General features: G+C 42.6%; 2 protein-coding genes across 2 annotated transcripts; one reads left to right on the top strand and one right to left on the bottom strand.

Annotated features, from left to right (window-relative positions):
- Positions 1-10,449: 10,449 nt before the first annotated feature.
- LOC133903141 (UDP-glycosyltransferase 83A1-like) lies at positions 10,450-11,952 on the top strand. Its single transcript, XM_062344488.1, has 2 exons — positions 10,450-10,951; positions 11,057-11,952. The coding sequence occupies exons 1-2, from the start codon at positions 10,453-10,455 to the stop codon at positions 11,950-11,952; spliced, it is 1,395 nt and encodes a 464-aa protein (XP_062200472.1). The 5' UTR covers positions 10,450-10,452.
- A 5,696-nt stretch (positions 11,953-17,648) lies between these two features.
- LOC133903142 (uncharacterized) lies at positions 17,649-18,999 on the bottom strand. The gene is made up of 2 exons (XM_062344489.1): positions 18,782-18,999; positions 17,649-18,684 (listed from the first exon to the last, which is right to left on the bottom strand). The coding sequence occupies exons 1-2, from the start codon at positions 18,997-18,999 to the stop codon at positions 17,649-17,651; spliced, it is 1,254 nt and encodes a 417-aa protein (XP_062200473.1).
- Between the last annotated feature and the right edge of the window lie 1,854 nt (positions 19,000-20,853).

Here is a 20,853-nt window from a genome sequence, read left to right on the forward strand (position 1 = left end):
CAAGAAAAACCATTGCAATTCTTTTCCCCTGGAACGTAAGTAAGGATGCGGTTCTGATAAACTGTAAAACCATTCCAGTAAGAAAAATCAAAAAATCATTGCTTCCGGTTGTATTGTCTAGTGCACAAGAAAAACCATTGCACATTGTTCTCAAATTAAAGCCACAGCACCGAAGGACCGAACGACGACGACGCACATTCCCCACCAGGACGGCACCGTAGGGCGATGGTGCAGACGCGTGAGCAAATGGAACCGGCCTTGCCAATCGAACCAACATGATGAGGAGCAAGAGAGGAAACCTAAGACCAGACCCATTCCACAGCCAAGAACACCACGCTCCACACCAGAGAAACCGAGGGAAAGAGGACCAGGGTGGCGGCGCGGGAACCCAAGAAGACGCACTCGCAACACCTCGTGTTTGGATCCCCAATATAGTGAAATAGGATTAGATACGAACCGAATAGTCTATTTTTCATATCAATATTTATATTTTAATATGAATATAAATTCAAATATCCTCGAATGCGAATACAAATTAGATAATTCAAATATGAATCTGCATTCAAATACGTACTAGATTCAATCGTGTGCGAATATCTTACAACTTTAACGATAAATTGTGAAATGATAAATTTATTTGATACGAGCATGATAACAATTAAACACAAGAAACTTCATTTTTAATGGATTGATCATACCTTAAAACAAAGAGTCACTTTTAATACAACACCATGATTTTAGACCGTTGGATGGGAGATGAAAGGGTCAGATTTATCACTATAATATATATGGTACAATATTAAATAGTAAAATAATAGATACAATCGAAAGAATTAAGTGAGAGAACAACATAAAACAATAGAACTTTATTTCTGCATATTCAGATACGAATATTATCCATATACATATCTATTTCTGGGAAAATAGATTCGAATATCCATATTCATATTTGAGAAACGAATTCAAATATATCCATATCGTATCTGACTATCAATGTATACACGGAAGGGGTTGTGACCACCACCATTTTTGTAAGAGATTTACCGGATACATATTTTTCTTACTATATTTATAATTGGCTAAATATGAATATCGGATAATACGGATATCACCTATCCATTTTCCACCGATCTCCAACACTTCGCTGTCACAAATCTAAGAGGAATCGAGTTAAAATTCGGACGAACAGCAAGAACTCAGAGAATTTTAGTGAGGCAGAAGAGGAATTTCTACTGTTCATCCATCACTTTGTGTTTCTGGTACAAGAAAGCCACAACGAGATTGCCCTCTCCCCCTCAGATCACCGGATTATATCCATATCTGACTACAGCATTAGCGCTAATTAAACAAGAAGCAAACAACCGGTAAAACAGGTTTAACTGTTACAGGTCCGGCACTTTGCGCGTGGTACAGTATAACCACAACGGTAGAAGTAAAGCAGTAGGAGCCGTAGATCCTATGGCAAACCGGTATCCACGCATCCTGAGTGTCCGATCTTCATTTGGGTCATTACATTCGCACCCGAGGCGGAGCAGCTGAGACGGGCCAACCCCCGCAGCCGAAAACCAAGCCTAGCCATCGACAGGCCAGAGGCAACCCAAGGCGGAAGCAAGGTTTACGTTACCGACCGGAGTTCGGTTATCGAGCTTCGGCGGTAACCGAAAAATCGCGATTACCGTGTTAACCGTTTGAGTTTTTAAAAAATTTCAGACAAAATTCATTTGAATAAATTTGAAATTTAGAAAAAAAAATCGCGATTCTAGCCTCTCGGTAACCCGTCGAATTGGACCGGTTACTGAGCGGTTTTTGCGATTTATCGAGCGGTTTCTCGAATTTTCTGCATTGTTGGTAACCGCTCGGTTTTATCGATAACCGCTCGATTTTCTCGATTTATCGTGCGATTTTCTCGATTTTCAGTGAAGTTCAACAAAAAATCTAAAAATTATCTCAATCTTATAAAATCAATAACTAATTCATCTGAGCTTTAAATCAAGTGAAATAAAATTTTTTGGTTTCCTTGTAACATGATCTACATGATAAAAGTATTTTGCTCATAAAAAAGTTCAAAATTTTCTGTGAGAAAATGTATTTTTTAAACCAAGTTAAAAGCATAGTTTACTCTTTACTAATCTAAAAATCATGAAACTAATTTTGTTAGTCTTATTACATGATTCTATATCTTTTAAAAATACATTAACTCATAAATTAGTTATTGTAACATGCAGGATTATGTAAATATGTTGCAACTAGATTAATTCATAATTGACCCATCACACCTAAAAAATTAGTGAAACCACTTTTATTAGTTTATTTATACTATAATTTACGTAGAAAAAATAATAGTAGACATGAAAAAGTTAATTACAGTGCTATTTCTTAACATATTCACTTTATGCTTGTGAACTTTGTAAAAATCATAGAGAAATTAATAAAACTCCAAATAAAGTGAAATCAATTTTAAAGATTCTCTTAAGATACGTTCTACACAAAAAAAACTATGTGTTTGCATGTTAAATTTTTTCTTAACATGAGTTAATAACTGAGCCGCACGCTTCAACTTTTTTCATTTTTTTCAAACTTTCTCCCTATAGAATATGGTGCAAACGACATTATTTTTTTAAAAAAATTCATAGAAGGTCTTACAATTATGTCTAGTTTTTTTAAGATTTGTTTTTGATTTTTTTAATTCTTTTATTTTTTCGAATTTTTTAATTTAAATTCAGTTACTGTTTGGTTTCTGAAACCGAGCCGGACCGAGATGGCCGGTTATCGCGATTTTTGCTCGGTAACCGTCGAATTTGCGAACCCTGGGCGGAAGAGGCGATGCAGAGGAACACCCGCAAAATAAAAGCAGGCCCAACCATCGACGTTCCGCAAGAAACGAAGGCCCCTTTAGGATAGGTTATAGCTTCAGATCTTTTAACTGGTCTAGGAAATAGTTGTGATAGTTGAAATTTAATTATTGGTTTTTATAATAAATTTTTAGTTTCTTACACACTTAAAAACAAAAAAAAACTTCTTACAGCCTTTCTCAGCCAGCTAAAAATTACTAGAAATCAGAATTAAAAGCTAGTCATTTGAATAACTTCTGACTTTTTTAGAGAAAAGCCAAAAAAAAAAATCTAGCATGAAATGTGTGGCACGGGTGCGATAGGTATAGAGGGGAGCTAGAGGCTACCAATTCCTTTCAGGATTAGGATATAGGACTAGTACAATTTCATTGAAAAAGACACTCACTTAACGAACTATTGTTAAAATTAAAACGAATAAGTATTTTACAGAAACCGTTCCAATGCCAAGCGAAGGCTAAGGATAACTTGTGCTTTAAATATGATAATGTTTAGTGCTAGTAAGGATGGTTATAAGATAGTTTGAATCTGATGATATATAAGGAGATATCGTGAGAGACCTGTTTAGTCCGATCCCGAAGAGGAAGCGACGCACCACGCATGATGCATCCGGCAAGACCTGTTCGTCCCGAAATTAAACTGTTTGCCCGCTCCAGCATTGCAAAATAATTGTGATTACCCCCTCAAAATAAAGAACTGTGATTACGAAATCTATCGTAAGAAATTCCCTGTGAGCATCTAGTACGCCTGCTTTCGCGTATATTCTGCCCATGCATGGTAGTAGTTCTCTCTTGGCTGACGTTCTTGGAGCTTCATACAAGTGGCATGTACGGCAGCCAAACTAATCTAGCTAGACAGTCTCACCACAATTGTCCTTTTGGTTACCACATATGTTCACGGTATGGATCCACATTAGTTATATGTTCATATTAGTCATGCCTCGGTATATATGTGTAACATCTCGTGATTATAAATAAAAGTGTGTGCGATTATTTCTACTTACGTTCATCAACCTAGCCATTAAATCACTAGTGTCATGCTGGCCTCGATGAGATCAATCCCAATAACACCGTCAGGGCTGTGCAACCAATATTTAGAGTTCATACAACCAGTTATTAGATCGGCTTGTTTCACCCATCCGACCCGTCGATCGCTCCATGGCTATCGTCTTCACCCGCTCTGCATTGATTCCTCCAGTGCCTTCTCTCTTCTGACAACACCGCGGTGACCAGGCACGCTCGTCGACATGGCTCCCTCCTCTGTAGCCATTTGAGTGCCCCATCTACCTGTCGTTGTTGCGCCGGATCATCATCGCCAATGCGACGTCTGCAATCACGAACCGTTGCACCATCGAGAACAAGGGCATTGCTGCTTTCCTTCCCAATCTGCATTGCCAATGCCCATGACTATGCCATATTCTTCACCATGCTTCCTTCAATTGCTTCTATTCTAGTTGCCAAGCAGCGCCTACCCGCTCCTGACGGTGCCTCTTATGGCTGGTGGTTCCTTGCTAGCGAGCACGGGCTGCTGCTGCATCACCCTCTCAGGATGCAACAACGTTGTCTGTGTCACACACGGCAACCAATGTTATCACACACCTATGGTCTTTGTCCACATTGCTCGAGTCCTCCTCAGTTTACTCTGACTAGTGCGACCGCCATCCCTCCTGATTTCATCCTGTGCTTTTGCCTCATCCACCACATCTATGACTTCAGTGTTGTAGTCTATTTATTTGCATGCACGCACACGTTTTTCTCTTCGCCATAGCTTTGTCTGTTCTAGCCACCACGTGCTATTTTGGTTTTCTCCCTCTCGCGCGCTTCTCACACTGCAACCATAGCTATACCTTTAGTATCGTAGTCTATTTATTTGCATGCATGCAATGTGTTGTTTTGACTTTCTCCCTCTAGCCGCTTCGTCTACTTAGGCCACAATGTGCTGTTTTGACTTTCTCCCTCTTGCCACTTCGCGCACTGCAACTACCATCGAGCCCTTCTCTACTGCTACTTCTACACCCATCCTAGACATTGTTAGCTAGCATGTGATGGTCCCTTCACTTCGCGCACTCGGTGTTTTGGCAACATCGAATTTGCCTTTGTCCCTAACACGTGCCTGGTTGTGGAAAAACCGGTGCAGAACCTTGTCCTTGATATCTCTGACTACATCGACTTCATCATCAACATCATTTATCCATTCTACCGTATTCCATTATTCATCCTATTCCATGGAACTTCATAGTCCTCTTTGTCGTGCCACTTTAGTCTACTGTGATAACATCCTTGCCGTTTATCTCTCAACGAATCTAGTGCAGCATCATTTGGTTCAGGAGCGTGATGCCCACGATGTTGTACTCCATGTTCCAACTATATCACAATATGATGATATTTACATTAGCTTCGGCCCTTGATAGGCTCTCTCTCTCTCTTTCTCTATATGAGTGTGGAAGACCCATGCAAAAGAAAAAGACAGAAGAAAGTCTGTATACTCACATGCTCCGAAAACTGTATGCTCACATGCTCCGAAAAGGCCAAAGTGCGCATTCCGTCATCAAAAGAAGACAATCAGTAGACGACTTCACGTGGCTTCACATTCCGTCGGCAGAGAATATATTTTGTACCTTGAGATTCCAAGCTACTATCTAAGTACCTAGATCAAATTAAATAAAGAAGAAAAGAAGCTTCTCTCGCAGCTATAAAAGGAGGCTTCAGGCAGCAGAAGGGAGGGACACCACCAGACACCAGCCACCAGCCATCGAGCAGCATCCAAAGAAGAGCGAGAGCGTCCTTAGCACTCCCTCTCTCACTCCTAGTATTAAGTCCACCTTGGAAAATAGTTACATTAAAGGAAGGATTTGTGCTACTACCGCTGTAAGGTAATCCTCCGTGTATGTAAGTATTTGGAGGGTCTCGAAAGAGAAAATTATTTGTAAACTATGCTTGTGGAAATAAAATAGTGTTGTCTATAAAAATCCCTTGGTCTTCTAGTTTGTCTATATGAGACAAGTTTTTATGCTATGTACCCTATAGGAGAAACCTCTTCGGTAGTTCTCAGTAATCCTTGTATCTGGCATGGCCATAATAGGGTAAGAAGAACTCTATGTCTATAGAGAAGTGTTCCCTTTGGGTGGAACTGCCTGAGATGATGATAAAAACTTATCACATATGTTCATGACTAGGGATATCCAGGGAAAGCTTTGCTACTCCTGAAATAAGCTAGCGATAAGAATGACGAGTACCGAGTAGGATTTTTATGACTATTGTGCAACCGGTTGAATTGTTGGTTTTGCCAACCTGCAAAGATCTTCAATAGCATCACTAAATACTACTGAATCAAGAAAGGTTGCTTTCAATATTGAATATTTTAGTATTGTTGTTATTGTTCAAAATAATATTTTAATAATATTAAATTAAGTTTTTACTGTTCTATGGTGTGCAAATAGTACTAAATAGTATCTGAATAATACCAAATAATAATTCTTGAATACAAAATTGCACGTAGAAAGTGGATGAGTTGTTGAAGTATATTATAATATTATATCTTTACACCGTCACAGGCTAACGATAAATACTGATAGTCATTCTATTAATAGTGAATAGTAACTCAAATTTAAATAGTAAAATTTACATATTTATATCTGGACAAGGTTCTGCTTTGAGGGAATAATATTGGTATCAGAGCTTGGTTATCATTGAAAAGCTAAGTTATCTGAATTTAGAAATTTGTACAGAAAAGATTGTTAATACAAAGGATAATATTAATATTAGGTGTAGATTTAGTTCTTCCGAAGAACATAGTTAACATTCATCTCATAGCTAACTAAATCTAATTGTTGACTTATTACAAAACTTCTATATAATTTGGAGTAAAAGACAAGATGACTTAGATTTAATAAAAAGATTATACAAAGAACGTAAGCAGCTAGAAGAAAAATATTTCCTCATACATAACAAAATAAATTTGGCCTTACAAGTCTTAGGAGAAAGCAAGACCGAGCAAAATAAATCAAGTCAAAATAGCGATATATTAAAGAAGAAGTTACACTATTATATAAGAAACTGAACTCTTTGCTGATTCTAGATAAATTATCTAATTAGAAAGAAGTTATAAGGGCTTTAGAAGAATCAAAGTATTTACATCAAGATATAGTTAATATTAAAGGACTTTTAAAAGAAGTCAAGATATTAGTTCCCTTGTAAATATATGTCAGAATATAACCAAGCTTTAAGAGAATTAGAAAAATACTTAGCTGACCTTATTGGTTTTTTCTGATTAGGAATCATCTAAAGAGGACTCTAAGGTAATAATAAGATAGAATAATACCATTTTACATTTGCTGATCCAGATTTTAAATAGAATTAATATCGAAGAAAATAATAAAGAGATCATATTAATTTCATCTGGAATAGTTGCGTCCACTAAGGCTATAAATTTACAAAATTGGACATATCTAAAAGCTTCATCAGAAGTGGCAAAATACTCCAGCTAGTAAAACAAGATGCAAGACGCTTAACTCTGATGGATATGCTAAAGGGTAAAAGTGAAGATATAGATAACCTAGAAGAAGTCATAGATGTAGAAAAGGACATTGAGAAATATCATGAGGATACTTTAAAAAAAAGAAAGCCTCAACGGTTCTATCAAATGGGTATGTTTGAAAGTAGGAATGAGTTATATAGGATATCTAAAGAAGTAGAATTAAGTGTTTTAACACAACCAGTAAAATAAGAGTTATAAGTAAGCAATTTGAAAATGATCTAAAGTATTCAGGGTACAAATATATCCACCAAGGAATTTATATCATAGGAATTAAGGGTATGATAAGGAAGAAAATAGGAACAAATGTGCTAATAATATTATTAGATAAAGAATACTGATAGAGAAATTTTGACAATAATATATGCAATAAACTCTTTTCGACTGTATTTAACATTCAAAGAACTTACAGTTAGAACAGACTGTAAAGCTATATACAAATATTATAATCAAATCAATAGTAAGAAGAGTTATACTAGAAGATGGATTTTTTTCGAAGATATTATTACTGGAAGTGACTATAAAATAATTTTTGAACATAAGGAAAGGATAATAAGTTACCTGATTTATTTTATTGTTCATCTATTTTGCAGGAATGAAGATATCGATGAATAAGCTAAGAATATTCCCACCAAATTCATATAAATTGAAACCAAAGGATCATATAGTCCTAGATGAAGTACAAGAATGCATACTATATAACTTTTGGTTTCAATATAGCAATAAGCGAGAAGAAAGGGGATATATGTTATCAATATTAAATAGTCTTGCTGAATTTTTTTACATAATAAATGAATTACTGCCCACATCAGAAAATCCAGAGGTAATAGAGCCGAAACCTATATATGTTGTATTTGATGGAAAGGTACCATACATATACATATCATTTGAAGAAATAATCTCTCAAAAGATAGATTCAAAATTGGCAGCAGGAATGTCATAGAAAAAATATGCAAATATTGATGAAGCATTAAATCAAGCTTGAAAAATTTTGGGAGTAAATTATTACATAGAACCTGCTGCTAAAGATTATATTCAGAAATTTAGAAGAGCAAAGAATAAAAAAATTCTAGTAGCAGCATCTTGTATCAAGGAAGAAGAGTCTTCAAAAAAGCTCACATATAAAGAATGCCTAATAAAAGATGTGGATCCTTTGGATGGTTCATACATAGACTGAAAAGTTGAAGAAAAATTTAAATCAATATTACCGCAAAGGAAGATAGAAATGAAAAAAGATATTATAAAATAATTACAAAAAGAGATAAGTGATAAGTTTGAAGAAATGAAGAAAGCATATGATGAAATATTTGAAATCTCACTCTCATATAATGATATTATGGATGTTACCAGATATGGGCAAAATCCAAAATAAAGAATACATCTTAAAAAGAGAAAACTATATAAAGAGGCATATCTGTTGAAAAGATGAAAGATGTCGAGAATATTGTTCTTCAAAGGTATATGATATTGATAAGGTGATATCCATAATTTGGGCGTGACAGACCTATGTAGAAGAAAAAGACAGAAGAAAGTCTGCATACTCACATGCTCAGAAGACTATATGCTCATATGCTTTGAAAAGGCCAAAGTGCGTGTTCCGTTATTAAAAGAAGACAATCAGCAGACGGTTTCACATGGCTTCATGTTCTATCAGCAGAGAATATATTCTGTACCTTGAGATTTCAAGCTACTATCTAAGTACCTAGACTAGATTAAATAAAGGAGAAAGGAGCTCCTCTCGTGACTATAAACGGTGGCTTCAGGCAATAAAAAGGAGGACACCACCAGACATCAGTCACTAGCCATTGAGCAGCATCCAGAGAAGAGCGAGAGCGTTCTTAGCACTCCCTCTCTTACTCCTAGTATTAAGTTCACCTTGTAAAATAGTTATATTGAAGGAAGGATTTGTGGTACTACCGCTGTAAGGTAATCCTCTGTGTATGTGTATGTATTTGGGGTTCTCGAAAGGAAAAACCATTTGTAAGCTATGCTTGTGAAAATAAAGTAGTGTTGTCTTTGAAAATTCTTTGGTCTCCTAGTTTGTCTATATTAAACGAGTTTTTATGCTATGTACCCTATAGAAGAAATCTCTTCGGTAGTTCTCAGGTAATCCCTATATCTGGTATAGCTATAATAGAGTAAGGATAACTCTGTGTCTGTAGAGAAGTGTTCCCTTTGGATGAAACGGCGTGAGATGATGATAAAAACTTATCACTTATGTTCATGGCTAGGGATATACAGGGAAAGCTTTGCTACTATTGAAATAAGCTAGCGATAAGAATGATGAGTAACGAGTAGGAATTTTATGATTATTGTGCAACCGGCTGAATTGTTGGTTTCGTCAACCTGCAAAGATCCTAAATAGCATCATTGAATACTACTGAATCAAGAAAGGTCACTTTCAATATTGAATATTTTAGTATTATTGTTACTGTTTAAAATAGTATTTTAATAATATTAAGTTAGGTTTTTACTTTTCACACGGTGTGCAAACAGTACTAAATAGTATCTGAATAATACAAAATAGTATTCAAATAGTAATTCTCAAATATAAAATTACACGCAGGAAGTGGACGAGTTGTTGAAGTATATTATAATATTATATTCTTACACCGTCGCACGCTAACGATAAGTATTGATAGTCATTTATAGTAAAATTTATATATTTATATCTAGACCCCTCTCTCTATGTATGTGTGTGTGATCTCTTGTAACTTATAATGTATCAATGGAAGTGTGTGTGATTATCTCCGGTAACAACCAAGAACAAGAATTGCCCTGCAACTTGCCAAGTGCCGCTCACTCCTCGAATGCTTCTCAGAAACTATGCAACGATAATCACAAGAAACTCCATCAATCCAAAGCAACGCAACAAAGGTCACCCAAAAAATACCGACTCAAAGCAACAAGAGATACTGTCTTTTGCTAGTGACATATAGTGCGTGTCAGTACGTACATCATATCGCTATATATATCATAGCAATCGTTCGCATGATTAACAACTGCAGCATAAGCAAGTTACTAAGTTAGATATATACCTAAATCTTCAGTAATATTTTGTTTAACTTCCATGGCCCCTGCACCGCACGCGCTCGTCATCCCCTACCCGGCGCAGGGCCACGTCATCCCGCTCCTGGAGCTCGCGCACGCGCTCGTCGACAGGGGCTTCACCGTCACCTTCGCCAACTCCGAGTTCAACCACGACCGCGTTGTTGCCGCCATGTCGAAGAAGGACGGCGGCGCCGAGCTGCTGGATCGCGTCCGGCTCGTGGCGGTGCCGGACGGCATGGCGCCCGGGGAGGACCGGAACAACCTCGTCAGGCTGACAGTGCTCATGACCGAGCACATGGCGCCGCGGGTGGAGGAGCTCATCCGCCGCAGCGGCGACGCGGAGGGCGGGCCAATCACGTGCATGGTGGCGGACTACAATCTCGGGACGTGGGCGCTCGATGTAGCGCGGAGGACCGGGATAAAGTCGGTGGCCATCTGGCCGGCCTCGGCCGCCGTGCTGGCGACCCTCCTGAGCATCCAGAAGCTGATCGAGGACAACATCATCGACGCAGAAGATGGTAATTAAGCGTGACATTTTCAATTCAGTAAGACACACATGGTCGATATATATGTTGTGCGTAGCCTAAATAATAGAGGCGTAGATCTAACAATATTCCACGCAGGGTCTGCACTGAGACAAGAAGGCACGTTACAGCTGTCCCCGGACATGCCCGCAATGAACACCGCCCACCTCGCATGGAACTGCATCGGCAACCACGACGGGCAGGAGGCCCTCTTCCGGTACCTCGTCGACGGCGTCCGTGCGGTCGAGAAGTGCGACTTCGTACTCTGTAACTCCTTCCACGGCGCCGAGCAGGCGACCTTTGCGCGCTTCCCCAAGATCGTCCCCGTCGGCCCGCTCCTCACCGGCGAGCGCCGCGGCAAGGCGGTGGGCCACTTCTGGATGCCCGAGGACCACGCGTGCATGTCGTGGCTGGAAGCGCAGCCGGCGAGGTCCGTGGTGTACGTCGCCTTCGGAAGCTTCACCATGTTCGACCGGCGCCAGTTCCAGGAGCTCGCCCTGGGGCTGGAACTCTCCGGCAGGCCGTTCCTGTGGGTGGTCCGCCCGGACATCGTCCGCGGCGACGTGCACGACTACCCTGACGGGTTCCTTGACCGCATCAGCGCCGGCGGGCGCGGCATGGTCGTGGCGTGGTCGCCGCAGCAGAGGGTGCTGGCGCACCCCTCGGTGGCGTGCTTCGTGTCGCACTGCGGGTGGAACTCGACCATGGAGGGAGTCCGGAACGGGGTGCCCTTCCTGGCGTGGCCCTACTTTGCTGACCAGTTCGTGAACCAGGTGTACATCTGCGACGTCTGGAAGGTCGGGCTCCGTGCCGTGGCCGATGAGGCGGGGGTGATCACGAAGGAGCACATCGCCGGGCGGGTGGAGGAGCTAATGGCCGACGCGGACATGAGGGAGAGGGCGGAGGGCATGAAGAAGGTGGCGCATGGCAGCGTCAAGGAGGGGGGCTCCTCGCACGATAACTTCGACATGTTTGTTGAGGCCCTCAAGGCATGACGATGCGGTGCCGATGAAATTTGGACGAAGCATGCATGTGGCGGGGATGGTCCCATGCCTCGGTGGGACACGCACTCGAGCCGTCTGATCATGGTATCCGACCACTCCGGCGAGCGCTCACACGTGGGGATAGTCCTGGCAAAATCTTTCCATGATGTTCGACTGAGTTTTTAGTGTGACAATTTGTATTTATCCGTTTCGACTCAAACTTTTCTTCTACTAAGGATACAGGATGCATAGGTTTGAAATCTATGGATTTTCACATAAATATTTTTTCTGCGGAATGATTTTCACATAAACATGTTCACTTCCCATAATGACATAATATTCATGTGTTCCAAACCGGCCATATAACGAAGTGGGTATCTACTATCTAATCGGCAACTAGCCTTTTTCAAAAAAAGAAGAAAATTAACGTACGTTGTATTTTAGACCGCACAATCGCCACAACATTTTTTTTTTGACCTAATCGCCACAATATGTTAGACCTCCGAACCAACTGTCACACCCGGTTTTAACGGTCAAAACCAAGTGCGGCTTATGTGTGCTCAGGAAGTTTAACACACATAAGGACGTCATAGGTGAAGTAACAAAAGCAATACTTTATTTATTTAAACGTTCACCTCTTACAATAAAAAGACTTTACCTAAGCAAAACTCAAAATTTAACATAAACGACATCATCTAAATGACGGCAGCGGAATAAAAGCATTGGCGACCAAGACTCCACAGGCACCGACTGGAAGATACGCTCCTTAGAACACCAGGTCGTCATCTTGGAAATCCTCAAAGTCTTCCACTGAGCAGCATATGTTTTTGGTAGGAGAAAGTAAGGGTGAGCACATAATGTACTTAGCAAGTGTGGGAAAATAATGACATGCAGGCTTATATCAAGAGTAGGCTGACACAAGGTATTGTTTGCGTAAATGCGAGTAATGAAAACACATTTGGACTCAAAAGCATTAGACATATATTAAATGAATGTAACCCAACAATCCATCATCTAGTATACAAGGCTCCCTACCCTGCATACCACAACTGTCTGGTGCTCCCCGCACTAAGACCAAGACCACAACATCTAGTACTCCCTGTACCAGGATCAAAACCAAACCACCACCTAATCATGTGAGGATCCAAGTCTCTCATATCTGTGAGCACGGCTGTTATAACAGTTTTACACTCTGCAGAGGTTGTCCAACTTTACCCACGAGTCAGTGAATTCCATGTTGCCGTGTTTGCAAGACACTTAACAAAAAAATTAGGGTGTTACACCGACCCAGCCATTCAACTTACTTGTACTAACCTGACCTAGCACCTTCCACACCTCTGGCTTCTGAAAGGGGCTGCCACTGTGTCATTCCACCAATGTATGCCATGGTTGCCGACAAGTTCTATGAGAATATGAATGTTCATATTTGAATGTAAATATTGACATTTTCACTAATTCAGTTACTGGTGTCCCTATCCATTCAATATTGAAATTTGAATTGACACTAGCACAACTTTTAAGTGGTTAGACTGTCTCCAACGGTGTCTCGTCCCCATTCCTCTTCCCTTCCCGATGGCAAAAAGGACGCGAGGGGAACCGCGGGCGAGGTCCAACGGAGTCCCGTCGCGGGCCGGCGTGGGAGGGGATAGGAGAGAGGTTCCCTCGCCCGAGGGAACCTCTCTCCTATCCCTTCGTGGAGAAGCGGTCCGGGGAAGTCGCAGGCGGTTGGGCTCGCGCGGTGCGTCGGAAGCGAGGGGCGTCGACGCAGGCGAGCACGAGGAGGGCGAGGAAGGCCACGGACGGTTGGCGCCGCCGCCGGCGCTGGTCTCCCAGAGGCTAGATCCGCTCGTTGCTGTGGACGGGAGCGTCCATCTGTCCAGAAGGTACACCTTTTTTCCTCAAACTCCATCGGATCTGAAGGAGAGGCGGCAGGTTGTAGGGCGGAGTAGGTCCAGGGGACGAGCGCCGGTTGGGGTAGTAGGCGTTTCGGCCGTGGCGTGGGGTGGCGCCGTCGGAGGGGAGGTGGGCGACGGGGACGGGACCTGTGGACTTGGGCGCCATGTCGATTTGGAAGGGCGTTTCGGGTAGGGCCGGTAGACCGGCGGTAGGCAGCTGGATATGCGATGTCGGCCTCGGCATGCCTGCCGGCGACACAGAATCACACTGGGTACTGAGACTCCCTCCTCCATGTTGTAGATGGACGCCACCACGCTTGCCAAGCTTGTGTCCAACCTGCAGGATCATGTGCAGGGGGCGGCATCCGCGTTGAAGAAGGTGGCACACGAGAACTTTAGTCCGGAGAGCACTCCTGCTGCTGCGGAGTTCAACTTAGCCCTTATGGAGGTCGAGTCAATTGCAGCGGATTTGGAGCAGATTGTGTTCCAAGTAGAGGATGCTCTCCAACGTGGTGTCGTGGCGAACCAAGTTGTATTGGCCGACAATAGCAGTGCGGCTGTTGAGGATGAACCTTCGAGATCGAACGACCTTGACGACGATGATGTCATTCCGGCCGACTGGACCTCAGAAGACGAACCGTGTGGTGATACGGACGACGGCTTCTCCGTTGAATCCGATCGTTCGTGGAGGCTGTAGTCGGGTCGGTACTTTGTGAAATAGTTGTGTCATATGGTGTGGACTGTTGGACATGATGCCTTTTGATAATTTGTGGTTCAGCTGTCACTTGAACCCTGCAAGGCCAGTATATGATCAATGTAGCAACCACACTGTTGATGATGGATGTATGCTGTGCTAGGTTTTATGTACGCAAGACTTGTTTAGTTTGAAATCGGTAGGATTTGGGAGTGCTATGTCTGAACTATGAAGCATTATGCGATGTATTAAGTCCCTGCAATGTATGAACTATGAAGCATTATTATGTATGGGTTTCCTTCCAATTTCATATGCAATTCAGGTGTTGGTTCTTGTATGTCTTGTTCATCTCTTGCTAGGTTTCCTTGTATGCTTGTCTTCGATGGAGATCCAGTATGTGTAGCTATTAAGGTCTGTATGTGTAGATATGAAGGTTAACTATTGCGTCTTTACTGTCAAATTTGCTGCATTGCGGTTATTTTTCTTGGTTCATTGCTGTCAATTACCTCAATTTTGTTCGAGGCAAGTTGTGGCATGAAGAATTTAAATTTACAATGTACCAGTTTGTTGGCACCAAAGCACTTGTACCATGAGTCCTATTATTCGTGGTAATCTGAGATCTTACATTATGAGTTACATTATTCTTCCTAGGTAACTAGTATGGTTCTCTTTGAAGGAGGTCCTGTACAGGATGGCACTAGTATGGCATGAAACCTTCTGTCTATATCCATGCTAGTCTCAGATCTTTCATTAATGTCAAATTTGGTGCATTACTGTCTGTATGGCAACCTCAGGACTGCAGTAATTTGTCTTTGTCTCTTTTACAATTTGTGGTAGGATTGGTGATTCTCGCTAATGTGCATGAACTAAGCTGTGAGAGTATTTGAGACAACCTTACTGCACCATAGTCTGAATAGGCAGTATCCTTTGGTCGTATGGAGTATCCTGTATGGAGAGTATTTGAGACAAACAACTGTTGGCAAGAAGGGTATCCTTTTGATCATGCAGCTTCTTTTATGTATTACATAAAACAAAGTTCTTTGTGATTTCTGTTTCAGAAATCAAATCCATTATTTCTATCCTGGATGTATCACTGGGTTAATTATCTTTGAAACTATTGAAAACATAACCGGTACCTTTACTTTTGTTGGTAATGTGCCCCCATGAGAGCCTTGCAATATTTGTTAACTACTTATACTCGAGGATTAGGTTCATTATCATGCTAATGTATACTTGTCCTTGTGCTCTGCAGTTGCTCTATGGATCCATTTTATGAAAGCTTTCTGCAGGACGGCGTGCAGCGGATGGCATGGTCGGTGCCGCCGCTGCAGGGGGGACCGTCCAGTGAGGAACCATCACCACATGTGGGGAATTTCGTGGTTGCGGACAGTCAAGAATTCCAGCCCGCAACGGAACCGGACCTCGGTCATTTCAACATTGGCAGCGATGACACAGGGGCGAAGAAGGTGACCTCCGCAAAGAGGAAGAAGAAGGTGGAGAACAAAACGGACAGGACAAAGTGGACAGATGAGGAGGATGAGCTGCTCGTGTCCGCATGGTTAAACGTGAGCCAGGATCCGGTAGTGGGAACTGATCAAAGCAAGGAGACATACTGGGGCAGGATCGCCAAGTACTTCAACACGTATAGGAAGCCGAATATGATGCCGAGGTCGGACAAGGCTTTGGTGAACCACATGAAGCTCATCACGGACGCAGTGACCAAATTTGCTGTGCACGTGAGGAAGGTGGAGCAGCTCAATCCAAGCGGGACCAACGAGCTTGACAAGGTAACTAACACAAGCTAATGAACCTTACTTGTATGATATTGTCCACAAATCAATCCTGCATGCTGGTTGTTTGTGAACTCGTGCTTGCGAACATAACTGAATCCTATGTATGATATTGTAGAATTCTATTTTTTGCATCACATGTGTAGAAGGCCTCTTCAGTACCCATTGTGTTCAACAGGTGTATGCTTGCTGTTTGTGAACCCTTGCTACCTGTCTGCTTGCTGGGTACAAGTGTTGATGTATATTTAGTTTTGTACACAATGTGCCAGTTCTGTAGATTGTATCTCATGGTTTCCTTTATTCGCAGATGGCGCGGGCTTGCACAGCATACAAGGGGATTGAGGGCAGGCCTTTTGCTTACATGCATTGCTGGGTGATGCTTGCCGAGCACCCCAAGTGGCACGCGCACGAGTCCGCCAAGGCGCAGAAGATGAAAGATGTGGCCGACGCACAGAACAGCCATATTGCAGGGACAGAATTCCCGAACGACGCAGCATCCAATGCATCGGCTGAGGTTTCTAGGCCCATTGGAAGGGACACAGCAAAAGCGGCTCGTCCTCGCAAATCAGCCTCCACAGCATCTTTGCCTACCGTTTCGCTCGGCATGTATGACACACAACTAACTGAAATCATTGAAACAAAGAAGGTTATGGTGGAGCTGAAGAAGGAGCAGGTTTCTGTCATGCGTCTTCAAGCATCCGTCCGAGTAAATGATCAGGATGAGCGTATAATGAAGGTCGATTTGGATAGTGTTACTGGTCCCCTCAGAGACTACTACAAGGGGAGGCAGGAGGAGATCCTTGCGCGGTGGAAGGCCGCAGGACATATCCCGTAGTTGATGATGTGTGGATTTGCGAGACCTGTATCCATTGCAGACATGTGTCGTGTAATCTGTTATGAATTGTTGTGTGGACCTGTGTGTGAGCTGAATGTGGTCGGCTAAAGTCCCTACAAACCTATATCAGTTTGCTTCACTTCCATGATTTCACTTGTGTGCTTCCTATGGTACATCAAGTTGCTTCCAAATATGCAAAACCTGTACGCACAAGTACATGAGTTGGTATGTTCGAAAAGGAAAGAAGAGGGGAGCCCTGGCCGACTGGTTTGACCGCAATGCGCGTATAGGCAAAAAACTCCAATTGCTCAGTACACAACTAAAACAGATTGCATTTGAATCATTGCTACAAATCCATTGATACATTACGATTACATCTGACATAACTGAAACAGACATTACGATACACTGCGATAGTAAACATTGACATTGAATAAAGCGATGACTGACAACGCAACGACGGCGCGTAATCTAGATGGAACGTGATGACAAATCTAATGTGCTCCATGACGACTCCATAAGTGCTCCACGAGATCATCACGTAGTTGGTGGTGCAATGCCCGGTTCCTGATTGCTTCAGTGACTTCTATGTACTGCAGTACAGCCTGGTCAGGATTGCGGCGGGCGGTCGCTTTCTCACCCATGTAATCAAACACCTCGTCCACATCTGGGCCGGTCCCCTCGTCCTCAATGATCATATTGTGCATTATGACACATGTAGTCATAATGTTGTGCAGTGTGGTTTCATCCCACATTCTTGCAGGACCGCGAACTATGGCGAACCTCGACTGCAACACGCCAAATGCGCGTTCAACATCTTTCCGGACAGATGCATGCTTGGCAGAGAAATACATGCTCTTGTTCCCCCTAGGCGCTGAAATAGGCTTAACTATGGTCGCCCATTCGGGGTAAATTCCGTCACCTAGGTAGTACCCCATGTCATACGTGTTACCGTTAATGGTGTATGACACAGGGGGCGAAGTTCCATCCGTGACCCTGCTAAAAATGTTAGAGCGGTGCAAAACATTTATGTCATTAAGACTACCGGGCATCCCAAAAAAAGCATGCCATATCCAAAGATCATACGATGCAATCGCCTCCAAAACTATAGTGGGTTTGCGTGTATGACCGGTATATGCACCATGCCATGCTTTCGGGCAGTTCCTCCAAACCCAATGCATGCAATCGATGCTCCCTAGCATCCCGGGGAACCCTCTCTGCTCGCCAATGGCTAATAGTCGAGCAGTATCCTCCGCGGTGGGAGCACGGAGGTACTGCTCGGAGAAAATCCGGACAACGGCTTGCACAAACTTTCTCAGGGCGAGCCTCGCTGTGCTAGCCCCAATCCGGACATACTCATCTACTGCGTCCGCACTGACTCCGTATGCCAATTGACGTATGGCAGCTGTCATCTTTTGGAGGGGACTTAGGCCCAGCTTTCCAGCGGCATCCCTCCCCTGCCGAAACCATGGGTCGTGGTTCTCCACAGCAGCGGCGATTCTGAAGAACAATGGACGACTCATCCGAAACCTAAGAAGGTGAACATTCGTTACTACGAATCACAACCCACACCTTTGTTAAGTACGAAAAATGGTCTCACCTACGACGGAACAATGTATGACCATACACTGGCATGTCGGCGAAGTAATCCTGAAATAGCCTAGCAGCTCCTTCCTGGTGCCCATGGTCTATGACCGCATGTCCGGGCACGGAGCCGCGGTGGCGGCGGTGACCTTGGGCACCAATTTGTTCCTCCTCGATGGCGACCTTGAACAGCAAATCATCCTCCTCGTCGCTGGAGTCTGATGACAACATGAACATATCTTCGGATGAAGATGAGCCCATTTTGCCAGTGTCAAATGTGGAGGCAATTGTGGTTATCTGCTATGGTAGGTGCACTCTTTTATAGCGACAACACACTTCCCGTGCAAGGAACCCGCGCCTGGCTTCCCCTGTAAGCTCCCAGGCATGTGCTCAATTGCTTCCAGGGGAAGACACTTCAACACGAACACAGGACACGTGTGATTCCTTTCTTCCATGAGAAGGATGTACTACACGAACGTAAAAGCGATACGGGTTCAAAAAAATACCGTTGTACGAAACACATATCCATACTGATGGTACCAGGCATCGACCTCTGCTCTTCGGATTTTGGAAATGAACAATACAAAGAAACATAGTGGTTTAGAGATTTATGGTGGAAATGATAGAATATTTGTATACGCGGCCGTATACGTAGTCGTATTGTTCGTGTCATGGCAATCTTGTTTGCGTCCCCTACTCAGCACGTATACGCAACCGTATTGTATACGTTATGGCAGGTATGAGGAAATAATAGAATATTTGAAGTCTGTTAGGGAAGGGAATGGGGGAAGGGAATGCTGTTGAAGTGCAGGAATTTGAAGGGAACGAATCTGGGAAGGGAATCCCTTTGGGAAGAGATTTTGGGCTGGGAAGGGAAGGAAACCGTTGGGGACAGTCTTACCACCAATAACAAACTGGAAACCTAAAGTAGCAAGCAGTATTAACTTCGATTTTCTCAAACCGAGGCCCCTACCATACCAGGTGACCCTGCATAGCCTACAAATACTACAGCATGGTAGGGAATTAGAGCCTCAAAAGCTAGTAAAGTCAGCCTCAGAATAGCTATCGAGGCTAGCATTGGCTGCCTCGGAATAGTTTGGCCGATGTCAGGGGGGGAGCCGGCACTTGATTTGGGAGATGTCTGCGAATTCTGGGCGCCGATGCGAGCAGAAGAAAGGCTACAGGTATGGCCGGTGGCGGCGAGGAGTCGACGGACCGAAGGACGGAGCAGGCGGCCTTGCAACAAATTACGGAACGATGAGAACGAGGCAGAGAGGTGGGAAATTGATTAGTGGAATCCTAAGATCGGAGGAAAAGAGATGATACCAGAGAGGGGTGGAGGGTCGGCAGACAAGTGGGCTGACCATCAAATGTGGCCCTGTTGCCGACTTTGTTGTGTGCCCCAATGACAATTTGAGGCTTACTTTTGCCTCAAATTCTTGAAGCAAACTGAGGAAGGCATGATCTTGAGAGCTTAGCAAGTCTGCCTCAGAGAATGAATTTGAGCGCGAACAAGTTTTGTTTGCCTCTAAAGCTTGCCCCATATTCCCTACTGTGTTGTCGTGAACTTTTTTAACTATGACGAATGGCCAAAAGGGGATTGAGGTGAGAACATTAAAACTTCTATTACAGTAAGGTAACTTGTACTCTCTCTGATTATAAAAACTTTTCGTTTTGATCAAAGTCAAATAAATTTTTTAAAACCTTGATCATCAATAGTTTATAGAATATTTAGTTTAAAAACATAAAAATTATATGGATAAATTATATTTTTAACTATATTCTAATAGAAAATAATGGTCAAAGTTGTAACTATGAAAAATTAAAAATGATAAGTATTTATGACCGGATGGAGTATATTATTTTAGTATTCTAGATATCTGAGTTATCATAATAAACCTTTAGTACTTAGGCACCGTTTGGAATAAGCAGGTTTTCTCAATTCTTGTAAGCATATTTGTTTCTTGTGAAATCCTTCGTTTTAAATGGGCCTTTAATCTACACTGTGGATTACTGAGAGGCGGATGGTTTACACTAAAGTTTTAGCTCAAATTTCAGGCCATCTTTGATATTCTTCAAAAATTGGAAGTTATTGTTGCCCCATGGACAAGCGAT

The sequence above is a fragment of the Phragmites australis genome, chromosome 21, assembly GCF_958298935.1.
Source record: "Phragmites australis chromosome 21, lpPhrAust1.1, whole genome shotgun sequence".
Taxonomy (NCBI): domain Eukaryota; kingdom Viridiplantae; phylum Streptophyta; class Magnoliopsida; order Poales; family Poaceae; genus Phragmites; species Phragmites australis.

Coding starts and splice junctions, on each gene's coding strand:
- LOC133903141 (XM_062344488.1), top strand. CDS start 10,453: ATGGCCCCTGCACCGCACGCGCTCGTCATCCCCTACCCGGCGCAGGGC. Junction 10,952..11,056: donor CATCATCGACGCAGAAGATG/GTAATTAAGCGT, acceptor TATTCCACGCAG/GGTCTGCACTGAGACAAGAA.
- LOC133903142 (XM_062344489.1), bottom strand. CDS start 18,999: ATGGGCTCATCTTCATCCGAAGATATGTTCATGTTGTCATCAGACTCC. Junction 18,685..18,781: donor TACTTCGCCGACATGCCAGT/GTATGGTCATAC, acceptor TCACCTTCTTAG/GTTTCGGATGAGTCGTCCAT.